General features: G+C 53.5%; 1 protein-coding gene and 1 long non-coding RNA gene across 11 annotated transcripts in view; one reads left to right on the top strand and one right to left on the bottom strand.

The window, feature by feature from the left end:
* The window catches only part of PTK2 (protein tyrosine kinase 2), a 99,908-nt gene that overhangs the window by 11,781 nt on the left and 71,295 nt on the right, over positions 1-16,832 (bottom strand). For all 10 annotated transcript variants that reach the window (XM_005877797.2, XM_014549035.1, XM_014549033.1 and 7 more), the window contains 4 exons: positions 9,810-9,921; positions 6,657-6,743; positions 4,362-4,499; positions 3,441-3,572 (listed from right to left, as the gene is read on the bottom strand). In XM_005877797.2, the coding sequence (XP_005877859.1) occupies positions 3,441-3,572; positions 4,362-4,499; positions 6,657-6,743; positions 9,810-9,921 (469 nt within the window). The remainder of the gene's footprint in view (positions 1-3,440; positions 3,573-4,361; positions 4,500-6,656; positions 6,744-9,809; positions 9,922-16,832) is intronic.
* Positions 6,759-9,129, top strand: LOC106728083. Its single transcript, XR_001364331.1, has 2 exons — positions 6,759-8,720; positions 8,823-9,129. It is a non-coding gene; the product is annotated as an uncharacterized LOC106728083 (long non-coding RNA).

Raw genomic sequence — 16,832 nt, 5'->3', positions numbered from 1 at the left:
TCAGTTGGGTCAAATTTCTAAGCTTTCTAAATCTCCATTTTCCAGTTAATGAAAAGAAAATAGGATTCCACTGAGTCTCCTATCTACCTACTCCAGGACTTCTGTGAGGATCAAATAAGATGAGGCACGTGAAAACACTTCACAGACATTTGTTTAAGTGTAAAATGTTTGCACCTGGCTATAAAGCAAGTCATGTTCCTGGGCTGAAGAAACTCCAAGGAGGCTAGTCACTACATTGCTACATGACATCATTACCTGACACCCACAGCAACCATTTCCGGGCTGGGCTGGGCTGTGGGCCGCATTTTGTGCTATGGGGTCTCAGTAGCATTAGCTGCGATTTGGTGGGGTGTCACTCGGGGTGGTGGCGGGGCCTGTGTCCCACTTGGGGGAAGCCGAGTGTTGCTTTGTCAGCACCAGGTCTGCGGTGCCGTTTCTTTGTAAATGGCCAGTGTGCATCTCGGCAGCTCCTGCGTTGAGCATCTGCCCCCTGGATCGTCAGTGTGCATCACAGCGACCGGTCGGATGGTCAATGGACACTTAGCATATTAGCCTTTTATATATGTAGATGACCATGCAATCGCGTGAGTCCTGAAAGTGGGATCTATTCGAAAAAATCTGGTAACTATGACTGAGAAAGCAACTTTAAGAGTTAATTTTTCAATAGAAACCTGACTCTTTGTCCAGGCTGCATAATTGATGTCACTGGGGGGCAGCACTGCTCCCCAAGCAGTCTGAGGACCAAGGTGGGGCAGAAATGATCTGTTACCAGGCCAGGAGGAGACAGAACAGAAGACAAGAATCTTTAGAAATTTCTAGAGCAATCTGAAATAGTGTTAGGTCTGTTGAAGTTCATAATAAAAAAGTGTGGCTTGTATGTTGTATATCTTTTTGAAAATTTCCCCTTTTTAGTAAGTGGATTTTATTTTACTTAGCCAGGGCAGCAGGCGCACAACAGCTCGGACTACACCAGAGGCTGGCCCGCCTCGCGGACAGCAGGACAAGCCTGCCCTGGAAAGTGCCTCCCTAAAAGGCGGCACTGACGACTCTGTGTCCTGGGGACACAGGGCACTCACACTCCAGGGGCTGTTAGCTACCCGCTAACAAGAGAGAGTGAAGGTTTCCTAAAACAGCCAACCAATCCAATAAAAGGCTCTGCAGCTCCTGAGCGAGCAATCCCCTCAGGGCTCCTCTGCAGAAACCCTTTGAGTGTGGCCGAACTCTTACTCCTCCTCTTCCTTAGCCTGGGGTCAGGAGCGGGGAAGGCATTCTGGGACTGTCTGTAGGAACGCTGTGTCATAGCAGGAACTGTGACACATGACCTAGGAGTCTAGGTTCTCATCAACGCAGCCCATGGCATCTATGGAGCTCAAACTGAGGAAGAGAGAAAAAAGCCCCTTGAAAATTAATGGGGGCTCCTCCCTCCACTGCTTCCATGTCACCCTCACCCCTCTATGAGGAAAGCATTACCCGCACCGTATGGCGGGCACGAAGTACTTCACAGGCTAAGAAATTCAAGCATAAAGAGAGAAAACAATGCAGGGTCCTAGTAACAAGGATTTTTAATTCTCCGAAGTCTAGGTTCTTTCTCGTAATGCTGTCTGAAAGGAGAGTCAGGATGGCAAGGACCCTCTGAGTGCCAAAATGCTGTTTTCCCACCACCGCCAGGCCCTGGCCACCCCCCCGCCCCCGCATGGCCTGAGGCCCGTGTGGTCTGTCCCCCTTCATTCCTGCGCTCTGGCCGCTATGGTTGTCTTTCCGACCCTCAGACGTACTTGGCTCCTTCCCAGCTCGCCTTGGGTCCTTGCACTTGGCGTGCCCTCTCCCTGGAATGTTCCTCCCCAGATCTTCTGGGGCTGTCGCTCTTGTCATTTTAGCTGCTCAGCCTCCCCAATGACCTGGGGGCTGTCCCTCTCCTCAGTGCTCAGTGTTCTCGGCCACAATCGGAGGCTGACCCAGGAGGACAGGAAGAAAGGAGGGTCGAGAAGGAGGCTGGGTGGGTCATGGGGTAGCTCCAGCAGAGTTTACACCAGAGACTCAGGATCAGACCTGCATCTTAGGAACATCACTGTGGCTGTGGCGGGGACAATGCTGCAGAAATCCCAATTAAAATGCCCAGGCGGAAGGAATGCTTACTGCTCCCGTCTCCTCGCTCTCAGTCCCGTCACTGGAGGCGGCCCTGTCTTGACTGCCTGCTGCTCTCAGCCCCACCACCCACGACATGGACCTAACGAAGACCCAAATCCGTAGGGTGGCAATCACTCAACTCACCTTAGGAACCAGCACTATGCTGATCCTGAAGCCAATAAACGATGACAAGAAACAAATTATTCTCACTGATGAGCATCAATTCTAAATCCCAATGAAACACCACACAAATAAACCAGGCCTGAGAAGAGGGTTCACCTATGACGGAGGAGGGACTTATCCCGGGATGCAGGACCAGCATAAACCCAGGCAAAGCCCTCCAGGTAGCTCATGTTAAACCTTTTAAAGTTTTCTTTTCCTTTTTTAAAATATATGTATTTTTATTGATTTCAGAAAGGAAGGAAGAGGGAGAGATAGAAACATCAATGATGAGAGGGAATAATTGATTGGCTGCCTCCTGCACGCCCCACACTGGGGATCAAGACTGTAACCCGGGCATGTGCCCTTGACTGGAATCGAACCTGGGACCCTTCAGTCCGTAGGCCGATGTTCTATCCACTGAGCCAAACCAGCTAGGGCTCAAGTTTTCTTAAAAACACCACCACCACCTCAATATATTTAAAATGTACAGGCACAAATATACCAAATTATACTTAATGGAGAAAACTATTAGAGGCACTATCTTTAAAAATAAAAGCAGGAAAAGCCAGCAAGGAGCTACTTCATACTAAAGTTGGCAAGAGACACCCCAGGAGAGAAGTGGAACGTGTCTAAGAAACATCGAGTGAGATGAAGAGCTTTAAAGAGCGACAGCTGTGCATTCGGAAAATCCACGGAAACCGGCCACAAGATTCAGGTGATAGATCCCGGAAAATCCAAGATAAACTCCTAACCACCGACTGCATCTGCACACACAGGAATACACAACGACAAGTTCAACGGGAATGAGGTACCAGTCTCTCAATGACAGGCAGCTGTCTGTGGCGGGCAGCATGTTATCACGGAAGTAGACAGGCGGGCAGCCCGTGTGCAGGCTGACACCTCGGGGAGCTGTTTCTGTCAATTCGGTGGTAACACAGAAGCCACAGAAATGCTCACACCTCTGAGCCCACAAGGCCACTGCTACCCTCAGAAACTGATACTGGAAAAGCAACTCCAGGAGAGCAAACACCCACAACTGCCAGTTTCAGGAACCGGAGGGGAAGCCAGCTCTCCTGCTTTGGAAAAGAGGAACCTTTGCCACAGACCCCAGCAGGGCTAAGGGTGGAAGGACATTTCCGAAATGCAGTTACCAGGAACCTCTCCTCTTTCTCCAGCCAGCGCTGGTCTTCCTCCATCTCCTGCTGCTGCCGGATCAGCCGCTCCTCCATCAGGTGTGTGGGCAACACCTGTCCGATCCCGCGCAGGTCCAGCGCCGCAGGGTCCTGAGGGCAGAAACGGCAGGTGCTCTCAGGTCGACCTGTGAAGCTCCTACTTCTTCCCTGTCTTTCCCACAAGGAAGCCGGGTGGTGGAGACAGGCCGGCTCACACTGCTTGTGGGCGACGTTCCTGGAGGCTGCGAGTTGCTGCGTGCCAAGCACCTTTAGAAAGTACCATCGCTACGCTCAGCGCACGGGCAGGGAGACGCTGTGAGGGGGGAGTGAGCATCCGTGCCAGGTGTGCTCAGTCCGAGGGGACAGCGCAACGGTCTGGGAGGGAGCAGGGCCCCAGGCAGAGGCCACAGCACTGACGGCTCCGTCTGCCTGCTTCTGCCTCGGCTCCACGCCTATTCCATTCAGTCTAGGGCAGCGGTTCTCAACCTGTGGGTCGCGACCCCTTTGGCGGTCAAACGACCCTTTCACAGGGGTCGCCTAAGACCATCCTGCAGATCAGATATTTCCATGACGATTCATAACAGTAGCAACATGACAGTTATGAAGTAGCAACGAAAATAATTTTATGGTTGGGTCACAACATAAGGAACTGTATTTAAAGGACCAGAAGGTTGAGAACCACTGGTCTGGGGTCTGCCTTCCAAACCAACGGGCTAATGCTGGTGGCATCTCTCCTCTTGTTAATGAGAAGGATTCACAGCACCAGAAAGCAGCGAGGAAAAGGAGCATCCTGGCCTGAGAAGTGGGTCACCAACACGACACCCCAGGATTCAGGAGGAAAAGGGACCTCGGGCAAAGCTTCGTCCGTTAGCAAACGAAAGCCTAAGAGCACCAGCTTACCTCCACGCTGGGCGGCCACATGCACATCTCCTGGGGTCTGTGATTCCACGAGTCTGTCTGGTCCAAGAGGGATGCCTGCCCCGGGTACAGGCTGCCTGCCATGGCTGGGATTCCGTGGGAGCCAGGGTAGCCAGAGACCTGCGGGCGAGTGAGGGGTGGGTCAGGTTCGCACACACGAGTTCTGCAGAGTCTGCGCCCACGGGAGAGGGGATAACTTAGACTAGAGGATGCTGTGGGGCCCAATGACAGCCCCAGCTGCTCGCGTCCAGTTCGCGGTCACCTTACAGGGCCAAGGGACTTTGCAGATGGACATAAATGCGGAACCTGAGACGGGAGTGGACCTGTGACCTCAAGGTTCCTTAGAGAGTGCAAGAGGGAAGCAGGGGGTGGGGAGGGAGACTGACTTGTGAAGATCAAGAGATCCTCACCAACTGTCGGCTCTGAAGGGGGAGGAAGGTCACCAGCCGAGGCATGCAGGTGGCCCCGGGGAGTCTGCACTGAGGCCACGCCCGGCAGTCCGAACCCTACACTGACGACAGCTGGGAGCAGCCGTCCGAGGCCGCCCACAGGCTGGCCAGGCACTGCCATGGAACCCCTTCCTGCCCAACCCAACAGACTAAGCCCCAAAAGGCTGTGCCCTGGTGAACAAGGGCTGGTGGTGGGGAGTCAATCTTCAAGTTCTAACAAAGATGCATGAGCCCGACAGGAGACAGCCAGCCAGACGTGGAGAAGAGCGTCAGGCAGGAGGAAATGAGAGGCTTCATCCGCTCCCTCCCTCACTCAGAGAGGACAGGAGGACCCTGCACTTGTTCCCGCAGCTCATGTGGCTGGTACCATGGCCGGGTTCTCAGTCACATGTTGAATGAGATAAAGAACAGCCAATAGGCACACAGCCTTCAGCAGAGGTTCTGTGTATCTGTTAGGCCTCCAGGCATTGACTGATACCCATCTCCATCCCGACAATATGGAATTAAACTGTCAAATGAGACATATAGACAGTTCTCTCCGTTTACTGAAGCCAATATTTAATAGTAAAAATTCTGCTAAACATAAAATGCTTATACCCTCACTATAGTTGGTCAGAAAGGACATCTTACTGCCAAGGAGCGTTGAGGAATTGTCACAACAAAGCGATTTGGGATGCCTTAAGGCATTCTCTCCACACCGAGCATATCAGACCAGAGGAGCACTTCAGGCTACAGAGGACCTGACACGCCGCCAGGGAAGGCGCTGCAGCTGCTCCCACTCACAGAGCGGGGGGCTGCTCATTCCTGTCCTCTACTCACTGGCCTCCACTGTACACACTGCTGCCGGCGCTGAAAGGCCAGGAGAGTCCCTGTCCTCAGGGGACACCCACCACTAACAAACACGCACCAGAGCCCCAGCCGGCAAGCGCCATGGCCGGCGCGCCCATCACAGAGCGAGGACCCAGCTCTCGGGACCCAAGCGCTCCTCTCTCAGAGCCGTCATGTTCTCCCGAAACAATGCTGTGTCTGACCCCTGCTCAGTGCCCACTGAGCCCAGGCTTCCTGCCTCTTAAGAAAAGCTGACACCTTCCCTCAGAAATCCAAACCAACCACGACTGACTCTGCTCTGGCCCCTTCTCTCAAGGATTCACTTCTCTGTGCAGGTTATTTGTCTGCAAGCCCACCCTTCCTTCCACACTTGCCCATGTGGCAACTCATCTGGATTTCTTGTTTGTTTTGTTACTCCTCACCCAAGGATATTTTTCCATTGATTTTTAGAGAGAGTGGGAGAGGAAAAGGGGAAGAGATGGGAAGGGAGGGGGAGAGAGAAACATAGACGTGAGAGAGACACATCAGTTGCTTGCCTCCCACCACTCCCCGACTGAGGCCAGGGATTGATTGACCTGCATCCCAGGTATGTGCCCTTGACCGGGAATTGAACCCACGACCCTTCAGTGCATGGGCCGATGCTCTAACCACTCAGCACACCAGCCAGGGCTCATCTGGCTTTTAAGGCACTTTTGAATCTTATTCTTGGCTTCCAGGAGAACTGCCCATTGAGTTGGCTCTGCAGAGCGCATGCCTACGGGGCCCTGTACTGTATGGGAGCAGGGGGAAGGGGGCCGGCCTGGGAACTGTGGGCCATGGGACACTTGCCCCGGCTGCTTTCAGAGCGGTGAGTGCTCACAGCCCCACACGAATGTCAGGACAACGTGCCCCTTGACATACTCCTAAGTACACAGATAAAAACACAAACACACCCGCCCTTCCCGCCCCCGAGCCGTGCAAAGGGGAGAGAGCAGATCTTGTCTCGGTAAGGCCTGCGTACCTGGTAATGGTTGGTCTGCACCATGTGCTGTGGGCTGGGATAAAACCCTTCGCTGGACCTCGGACTAGGATAACCAGGCCTGCTGGGCTGTGAACAAACCAACAGAGCATCACATGAATAGGTATTTGATCACTTTGGTAAATCATAAACCCTTGTTTTACTGAAAATGATAGGAGAAGGTATTTCTCTAAAAGAGTTTACTTGGAAAGAATGATAAAAGGTACCAAGACATCGCAGTGGGGTTAGAAATAGTCTCTTCAATAAATGATGCTGGGACAACGGGCATCCACACGTGAGCAAATGAAGCTGTCCCTTCCTCACAATATACACAAAAACGAACTCAAATGGGCCACGATCTAAATGGAGGAGCTAAAGCTGTGAAACTCCCAGCAGAAAACAGGACACATCTGTGGGGGAGGCAATAGTTTTTTGGCTATGACACCACAAGCTCAAGCAACAAAACAAAATAAATAAATACATAAACTAGATTTCATCAAAATTCAAAGCTTTTGTGTTGCAAACGACAGCATTAGAAAAGTGAAAAGACAGCCCACAGAATGGGAGGAAATATTTGCAAACCGTCTATTTGGTGAGAGAGGCATACCCCACAATACAAGGGCAAGTATTCCATTCAACAGTGGGCAGAGGACTTGAGTGGACCTGGAAGCCGTGCGACGGCCAATGAGCACAGACGTGAGAAGATGCTCACACCACTCGGCCTGGAGGGAAAGTGACGCTGGGCACCCGCCCTGCTCGGCCACTTGCTGGTGGGTGGCCGGGGACAGGGAGCGGCAGACTGGCCTCTACTTCCTCACCTATGAAGGGGGTGGCGCCGAGCAACTCTGAAGTCACTCCCCGCTCTAAACTCTGCTGGTGAGACACCTGAACTTCAAGCATTTTCATCCTTTCTTGGAACAACTGTGGCGGCTGCTTTTTGGTACGACAGCTAGACTCGGCAGTGGGAGGCGACTTGCCACAGGGAACTGGAAACTGCGCCGCCAGCTGTGACATCACAGCCACTGCCGTCTCTCGGCTGTGAACGCACCGCTCAGTTCATCACTGGGAAACGCCGGAGAACTGAGTTACGGGCTCTTCCCAGTGTCCACACGCCATCATACAACCTGAAAACGCCGCACACTGTGAGCGCCACCCTGAGCTGAGCAGAGAGGCTGGGAACTGCACAACTATCAAGGTGACAGAGATATTTTTCAAGATTCAAATTTTTGGTTGAAAATGCAAAATTTATCCCTGGAAACACATGTTATCAGTTGTTTTCCTTGGCGAGACAGTCTTGCTTCTTTCTTTTTTGAGAAAATGTCTACCAAACGTACAACCTGAACCGCACGGCACACCTGCCGGCTCTCCTCTCCAGGAACTCAGGCTTCCAGGCGCAGCCCAGTCCCCCAGCGCCGCATGGAAACAGCTGCCGGTGACTCTCTGGCCCTGACAACATTGTCTGGGGTTTGCCAAGCTTCCTCTTGAAGGGCCAGGAGTAAATACTCTGATCTTGGGGGCCACACAGTAACTGACTCCTCAACTCTGTCTGTGGCAGTGAAACCAGCCACAGACACTGCAGTTTGTCCCAGTCAAACGCTCATGAATGAAATGGGGCAGTGGGGGTGGTTGGCGGAGGCCTGTGTGAAAGGCAGAACCATCTCTGATGACAGGAAAGAACCTAAAACAGGCACTTGGAAGCACCTCCAAAACAGCGGGGTGTTTAAAAACGGAAGCAGAGCTGGTCTCTCTACTCGGCAACAGAAGGAAAAGCCCTGCCTCCTGCACCCACGAGCCTGCAGCACAGCTGCCAGAACTCGGCCGAATGAGCACATTCCACATCCCCCAGCGTGAGATACAGGGCCGTGCCCAGGTGGGAGAGGCCTGGAACTCTGTGAGTTTGGGGGTGTGGGGTGCATTACTTGGCGCCCATCTGTGGGGCTGAAGTGTGAATGCCTGGCCACAGGGAGCACAGCGAGGCTGGCACAGGAGGGAGCCTGCCCCTGCGGAGAGCCCGCTGTGAGCTGGCAGACCTCCGCCCCAGCGCTGGCCTCTGGCAGCTGTCCCGAGGTAAGACAGGAACACTGTAGACAACTTGGGGGCCTCAGAGGCTGGGAAGTGGGGCGCACAGCTGTTCTGGGGGCAATGAGGGATTTTTTGTTGTTAAACTAGGTGAGACGGAGAAATGTCCTGGCTCCAACACTAAGTCGCTCACAGTGACATCCATCAGACAGGCGCCGCGGGCCTCCTGCCTGGCCTCGGGTTTCCATTTGTTGAGGAGGGTGCACTGTGGAACCCTCCCCCCTGAAAGTCTGGGAAACTGTGCCAGTCCCCAGACATCGTCAAATGGGCGGCAGTGCTCACTGCTGCACAACTGGAGGCACCACCACGGAAAGAGAAGCTCTCGGGCAGACGGTAAAAGCTGGGGTGGCATCCAAACAGCACTTCGGGTTCACAGATTTCGAAACATTTTCAAAAAGAAAATGAAATAAAGAATGTCACAGTTTCTTACTATATTTTTAGCCAATGAAATACCCAATCGCAGGTTATTAATTGCAGAAAACCCTACTGTCCATTTACTTTCAGAGGATGGTCTGGACTGGATTGTTCATGGCGACTGAGCCAGTGTGTGAAAATACAGCCTGGCAGAGCCAAAGGGGCACCCCCAGCTCAGCTCAGCTCAGCAGGCCAAGGGGGGTGGGGGGAGAGCACCAGAGCCCAGGTGTGAGGGGAGTGGGCAGGCAAGGCCCGAGGATGATGCGTGAGTTCCCTCACCAACACCCCAGCCAGCAGAAAGAGGCTCTGACCCAACCCAACCCAAAGGAGCAGGCGGGTGGGACTGACTCCTGCTTTACGTGACCTGACGGGAGCAGGTCCCTGCTGCCAACAAAGGAAAAGCCTCCCTAGGGAGGCTGCTCAGTCTGTGGCTGGGGGGGGGGGGCGGAGACCAGAAAGAACATTTTAAATCACAGCAAATGAGTCCAACCTGAGCGCACCACGCACCGAGGAGCAGACAGGAAACCACTGCTGGAGTGAACGGGTCACTCTCAGAACCTCCTGTAGGTATGGCTTCCTCTCCAGACAGCTGCCCCCGCCCCCTCCCCCCTAGGGGCGCAGAGGTCAGGGGAGGAATGCGAGTTGGGTGGGGGCCGCTACTACCTTGGGCGGAGCTTCGTCGGACCCTCCGGAGTCCCAGGACACGGCGACCTGTCGCCTGGACTCCATCCTCACGCGCTCCTCGTGCTGAGCCTTCTCCTCCTCCAGGATTGTGCTGCAGAGACAACACAGGGGTTAAGGGAGCCGCGGGCAGCCAGCACACACCAGCCCCACCCGACTGTCTCGCAGCACACGGGCTCACAGTAGATGGCAATCAAGAGTGGGAAAGAGGATCAGGTTTCTGACTCTTCACAAAATGACTCAAAAATAGCTGAGTCCAAACTGCAAGCCCAGTTGCAGCCCAGCCATAGGTCAGAGGACAGCTAGGAAGACACGGAGAAGTGTGGGAGGTCAAAGACACGCCCAGGCGGGATGGATGTGTGTGCCTACATGTGTGTGGAGCAGAGCAGAATTGCCCCGAGCACCCCGGCACCTCACCCACACAGACACGCCCCAGGACAGACTCCTCGTGGGAATCCGGTCACGCGGGAGCCAGCATGTTATGGGGCAGCTCAGCAATCTGGCCATCACCTCCGTATACTGCTGTTTCCTACTCGCTTTCAGCTATCCAGTATGCACCCCTCAGGAAAATACGGAAACAGTGACAGTATTTGCAGTACTTCTGGAATACCAGCTGCTTTAAGCTGAGGGTTGTGGATAGTAGTGATGTAGGCAGTTAGACGGACATGAGCAGAGCAAAGAGGATGGGCGAGTATAGGTCACCAGGATGGAAAGCCCAGGTGGCCTAGCAAGGGACAGTCAACTGCTGGGTGGGACCTCAGCCCCAGGGCGACCTTCCTCCCCTAGCAAATCGCTGGTCATGAGGGTTGGACCCCTGACCTTCCGTCCCACGAGGTAACATCTCCGTGTGTTTGGAGCAGTTGTTTCAGCCCCAGGCCCAGAGAAGCAGCAAACCCAGCCGCGCTGACGTCAGGGCCAGCTGCACTGGACAGTGACCCTGCCCTGGTGCCGGCCACTCAGCGGAGAGCACAGCCGGAGAGGACACACCTGGACGCTGCTGCCTCTGCTACTGGACCTTCCCGGGAGCTGCCCACAGTCTCCGCCCTGAGAGCCCTGAGGATGGAGGGCCCAGGGCCTCTCCCTCCCGGGAGCACAGCCTGCCTCCCCTTCCCTCCACCCAGGCAGGTCCCCTGAGCTTCCTCGCGCCCCCGCTCCAAGGCCCTTCCTTTGCCTCCACAGCTTGTCTGCCGACCATTTCTTCTGGGCATGACTTCTCCCTGCGGTTCACCCAGGAAATGCTCTCTGTGGTTTGGGTCTTGTCTGAATTCCTTCCCAGCCAGAACCCAAGGTCCGAGGTTGCTGAACCCACAGGTCAGACACCTGGTGCCGGCCCCCGCCTACAACAGCAGCACCTACTTACCACCGCTCGACTACTCAGGGCCTCGCTGCATCCCACACTCCTCTGTGCCGGCTGGGCGGCGTCCTGGCCCTGCTCTCTGCCATCCAGAAGCTACCCAGAAGGCCGCCAAGCCAGCCTCTGCCCCCTGCCCATCGCACTCGGGTCCCCGGGCTCAGCGGGCGGCAGGTCTGGGACTCTTTCGTCCCCACCGTGGCAATCGGCTCTCCTCCAGGCCTGCAAGGCTGAGCTCTAGGAATGCAGCCGCCTGGTGGATGCAGGGAGTCCGCGCCCAGAATTACTCATGGAGTGAGGTCACTGCAACGCTCCGTTCTCATGTGGGAATGTGCTCGCTGCTTCAGACAGACAGTCCTGCCTGACAAGCAGCTGCTGCTCACCCAGCCCAGCTCCCAGCGCGCCCGGGTCAGCAAACTATCCCCACAACGGAGGGTTTTAAAAAAGGGGACTGCTTCCTATTTCAGGGGAAAGATCCACCCTCCTCAAACAGGGTCTGGTTTCTTCTTGCTCCAGCTCGGTCATCATGACCGAGGAGACACGCAGCTTCAATACTTAAGAATGCAGCGTCACCCTCGAGGCTGGGAGGCGCACGCCGTCAGGCAGCTGGGCCCCGGCGACGTCACCCTTGGGGAGATGCTCTGTAAACGGGACTGTCTGCTTGACTTTCGCTCCCACTAGGCCGATCCCGCCCTCATATGCCTGGATCACACAGATCCCGGCACCCAGCTCCCTGTGCACTTGGTGGCCAGAGGGTCATAGAGCAGGGGTCCAGCCTGAGACACAGGCCCCAAAGGAGCCACCTTCTCTCAATCACCTGACCCTCAAAATAAATAACGGACCCCTGGAATCAGGATTTCCAAAAACTACAGTTTAAGACAACTGAAAAGTCCACAAAAATCAAGAAAAAAAATCAAGTTAAAAAAAATCCTTTTTTTCAAATAAGGAAAACCCAAGCAAACTATGGTAAGACCACATGTGACATGCTCTTTAAGGAAGGGGGCCTCCATTTTAAATAGGCCCCATGGGGAAATTTTATGGCACACGGGTTGTTTGGTGAAATGGAGTCACTGTGCCCACAAAAACCACGGAGCTTACGAGAGGTCCCGGCCACAGACCCTCCCCAGCTCCGTCCACTGGAGTCTCCACCACCTCGCTTCCCCGGCTCTCCGGCTCCTGAACATACGGTCTGAACCCGCTGTCAGCCCTTCCTCACCCCCGCCCCCGCCCTGCGTGGCCCTGTGGGTCTAGTGGTGGGCTCCCCGCGGTCGTCACTCTCATGGACTGCGTGGCAGCTGCATGACAGTCACTTCGATGTCCCCTTCACTGAACAGGCCAGCCTCGCCCCCAAGAAGGCAGTGACAGCTGGGAGCCAGTTCCCCCAACCTCAGCACTCCATTCTCACACCAAAACAACACGAGACGCTCCTGAGGAACCGTACTTTGTTGCTCGCAGTGGTCGGGAATATAAATAACCCATAGGATGCCTGTTTTCACAGTGGAAGACGATTCCATCGGTGGACTCGGGGGCATGGGGAGACAATTCTGAACTCTGCACGGCTGCTGCCGAAGAACCAGAGCAAAAGCTAGAATGTGCATGTCAGGAGGTCAGATTTAAACATATTTTCCCAAATGACAGTATTTTTAGTAGCAAGACATTCCACTGGGAGCTCAAAGCTGCCGACTGGGAACTGGCATGGAGCCCTCACTCTTTTCCTGGGATGTGGCTCTCAGTCTCAAACTTGCAAGCAGATGAAACAATAAAAGCCAAGACTCACTCAACCATCAGAACACCCGGCAACTGTGTCTGCTTATCCACAGGTCCCCCCGCGTGAGAAGAGGAAAGGAGAGGAGAGGAGAGGAGAGGGAGGGCTTATTCCGCGTCAGTTTTATTCTCACTTCCCCGGCTCGGACAGAAGTCATCGAAGACCCGGGGCAGGGACAGGGCCGCCCTGGCTGAGGCGCGCTGAGCAGTCTCCGTCTGCAGCACTCCCTCCCGGGGAGGCCTGGTCTCGGGGCCTCGGCGAGCTGGCACGGGGAGGGCTTATTAAATTTCCGTTCCGGAGCAACAAAACATGACTTCACTTCAAAGGCATTTTCATGGAGAGCGAGAAAGTGGTCTAATAGGTTCCTTGTTTCCAGGACTGACACGGACACAGATCCCCAGCTCTGACGGTTCACAGCGGCTGGCAGCGGTCAGGCTGGCCAGGACACAGGGCCCAGTGAGGCGCTGCCCACACCCAGCCTGGCCGTTTCTACCTGTCTCCTCATTGATAAAGGAGAACTCGGTCTGCCCTCTCCATCGCTCGGACGGACGGACGGACGGACGGACGGAGAGACAAAGCGTGGGAGGAACAGTCACGCTCCTAAGTGAGCCTGAGTTACTTGTTCTCTCTCTCGCCTGCCTCACAGGCTACTCGGGGACAACGGGCTTTTATCGATTTCACTTCTGTAGCCTTTTCCCCGAGAATACTACTCTTCTTTGAAACAAAAAACCCTACAACATTTCTTCTTTTAAAAAGTTATTTGCTTGCCGAAACCGGTTTGGCTCAGTGGATAGAGCGTTGGCCTGCGGACCGAAGGGTCCCAGGTTCGATTCCGGTCAAGGGCATGTACCTGGGTTGCGGGCACATCCCCAGTAGGAGATGTGCAGGAGGCAGCTGATCGATGTTTCTAACTCTCTATCTCTCTCCCTTCCTCTCTGTAAAAAATCAATAAAATATATTTTAAAAATATTTTTAAAAAAAGTTATTTGCTTGAATAACTTTTTTTGTAGAAGACTGGACTTTGGTCACTTCAACATCATTTTATGGTGACATCACATTTGCTGTGGACACAGGAATCAGGCTGGATCCACAGCTACTCAGGCTAATCAGAAAAATGTCCAGAGAAACAGCAAGAAATGGGAAGAAAAAGCCAAGAGGGAATGGCTTGCTTTGGCAAGTTCATGGGAATATCAGTTTGAAACATGATCTCTTCTAATTACCAGCACTGCCTCACCACAGAGGAATGGAGCTGACCTTCTAACACAGCAGCAGCAGCAGCAGCCGGGTCTGTGCAGAGCGCAAGGCTGGAGGCAGCCTGAGCCGGGACGGCTGTTTGTAATGGGCTGACCTGGGGGTAAATGCCCCGGCCAGGGTGGCAGCCTCTGCCTCTGCCTCTGCGCCTCTTTCCTTACAAACAGGCCGGGCAGACTGGGCATCTCGTTTCACGGAATCACTAAAACCACTGTCTCTCTGCGTATTAGGTATCGAAGACTGTAGGAAATAATGTACTTTTGTTTCATTGTGTTACCCATCTCAAAATTATTACAGAAGTCATTTCTACTAAAATCTTCCTTTAAGATGGTGACCTCTTTGTATCTGCCAAGTTCGAGTAGCTCCTATGTGACCACCCTCTTTCAGGCAGGGACTATGGACATAAGTGGCTGTGGGAGCAGAAGAGCCACCCAGGCGGCCAGTCTGGGAAGCTGACACAGAGGCAGGCAATGGCACAGGGCGGGGCCCACATTTCGAAGGCCTTTAGCCAGAAGCAGGCCCAATCTTGCTGGTTTGAAGAACCAGAGCTTGAGTCACCACAGGAGGTGGAAAGTGAGGGGGGAAATCCCAGTAAGAAGAGAGCCAGGCAGAGGGTTCCTCAAATTCTGAGTATAAATTCTGCCCCAAATCTCTAGCTGACCTCAGAGTCTCCCACATATAAGGCAGGTTCCCAGAAGCCCAGCGAAAGCTAAGAGAACGGAAGAAAATGTGATGCTGCCCACACCATGGAGAGAGTCTGCCATTTGAGACCAGCTGAGTTAACTACCTGCTAAAACCAGCTACCAGCCAACTAACCAAGGTCTTCCGGAAAGAGTGCAGAGCACCGTCTGGACTTAAATATAAAGTATTTTTCCTTAAGAAGACTATTTAAGACACAAAATATACAATCTTACTTTGTGAGGTTACTAACACACATGAATGCAACATAGAGGGCCGCTGGAGTGGGAAGGGCTGAGGCGGGGCAGGCTGTCCACATCGTACCGTGCGATGACTAACTCTCAGTAGACTGAGAGTGACACATGCTATGGTCAGCCCTGGGTCACCCTAAGAAGACAATGCAAACGTGGGGCTGCGAGAAGGTGGAGACGATCAGCTGCTGGTTTCACTCCTCTTAGCCAAGGCTCCTGCTCCTCCCCTCCAGGTGCAGGTGCACGTGGTTTGTAAGTGATGCGGAGCCAATGCTTCTCCTGCCTCCCACCCCCAAGCACACTTCCCTGTCCCTCTGCACACGGAAGGGGGCAGGGACCACCTAGATCAGTGGTCGGCAAACTGCGGCTCGCGAGCCACATGCGGCTCTTTGGCCCCTTGAGTGTGGCTCTTCCACAAAATACCACGTGTGGGTGCGCACGTACAGTGCGATTGAAACTTCGTGGCCCATGCGCAGAAGTCGGTATTTTGTGGAAGAGCCACACTCAAGGGGCCAAAGAGCCGCATGTGGCTCGCGAGCCGCAGTTTGCTGACCACTGACCTAGACCACCGACCCTCCTCTGTCGAGAGAGGAAGGGAGACATTCACGTCTGCTCACTCTTCCCTGATGTCTCCAAGGATCACAACCTGGAGACAAAATGGAGTGAAGAGAGAATGAAAGTGGTAACAGACAGAAAGGAAGGGAAGGAATGACAGTAGCTACTGGGATAGTCTGAGGATTTCACTGTGGGTTCTGAGGGCGCGTGCAGATTGTAACAGTAAAAATACAGGCCACAGCTGAAATGTAAACTTGACCTGGTCAGAGGTCTCTCTTTACCAGGGAGACACGGGAGGGGGAGTGAACAGAGCACGCAGACCCAGAAGGGAGGGCACCCTGGGGTCTCGGGGCAGGAGAAAGAGGCCGGATCTTGGCTCCACGCTTTGCTAGCTGCACAAGCCAGGGCAAGTCACAGGGCTTTTCTAAGCCTCGGGTCTGCTAAGTGAAACGGGCAACAGTAACTCAGACACGGCGATGCCTGTGAGACGGACCCGTGAAGCCACACAGGGACAAAGGACCATGTTTTATGAAACGCACGTTTAACCCCCTAGATGCCATATGCATCTGTAGACTCAAGCGGCGGACCTTCCCCACACGCCACGCGCTTCTATTAAAAAAAAAAAGTTTTCCCTAAGTGGCAGACCTGACCAATTTTAAAATCATTTTTTGTGAGAATTTTCAGCTGAAAATATTCAAGCACATTATTTTTATAATATTCATTGCAAATTGATTTTTTAAATTAAATTAAAAATATGGTGGCGCGTGGGGATGGTTTCTGTTTGGGATGCGTGGCAGTGAACTGGTTAGTCTCTCTAGGAATTTGCTGACTTCACACAGCACCAAGTCGTGGCGGTGTACCGATAAGACACACTCGCACAGCGTGGAGCACCCGTGTGGCTGAAACCAGCACGGGTAAGAACCATCCTTAGCGAGAAAATAAACAAATGGGACCACATCAAAATGAAAAGCTTCTGCACAGCGAAAGAAACATCAACAAAGCAAGAAAACCCACTGCCTGGGAGAACACACTTGCCAACGTTATCTCCGATAAGGATTTAATCTCCAAAATTGATAGGGAGCTCATACAACTTAACAAAAAGAAGATAAACAATCCAATAAAAAATGGGCAAAGGACCCAAATAGACACTTTTC

Source organism: Myotis brandtii, unplaced genomic scaffold (genome assembly GCF_000412655.1).
Source record: "Myotis brandtii unplaced genomic scaffold, ASM41265v1 scaffold532, whole genome shotgun sequence".
NCBI lineage: Eukaryota > Metazoa > Chordata > Mammalia > Chiroptera > Vespertilionidae > Myotis > Myotis brandtii.
Note: the sequence above shows the minus strand (reverse complement) of the source record. Positions and strands in the feature narration are given on the sequence as shown.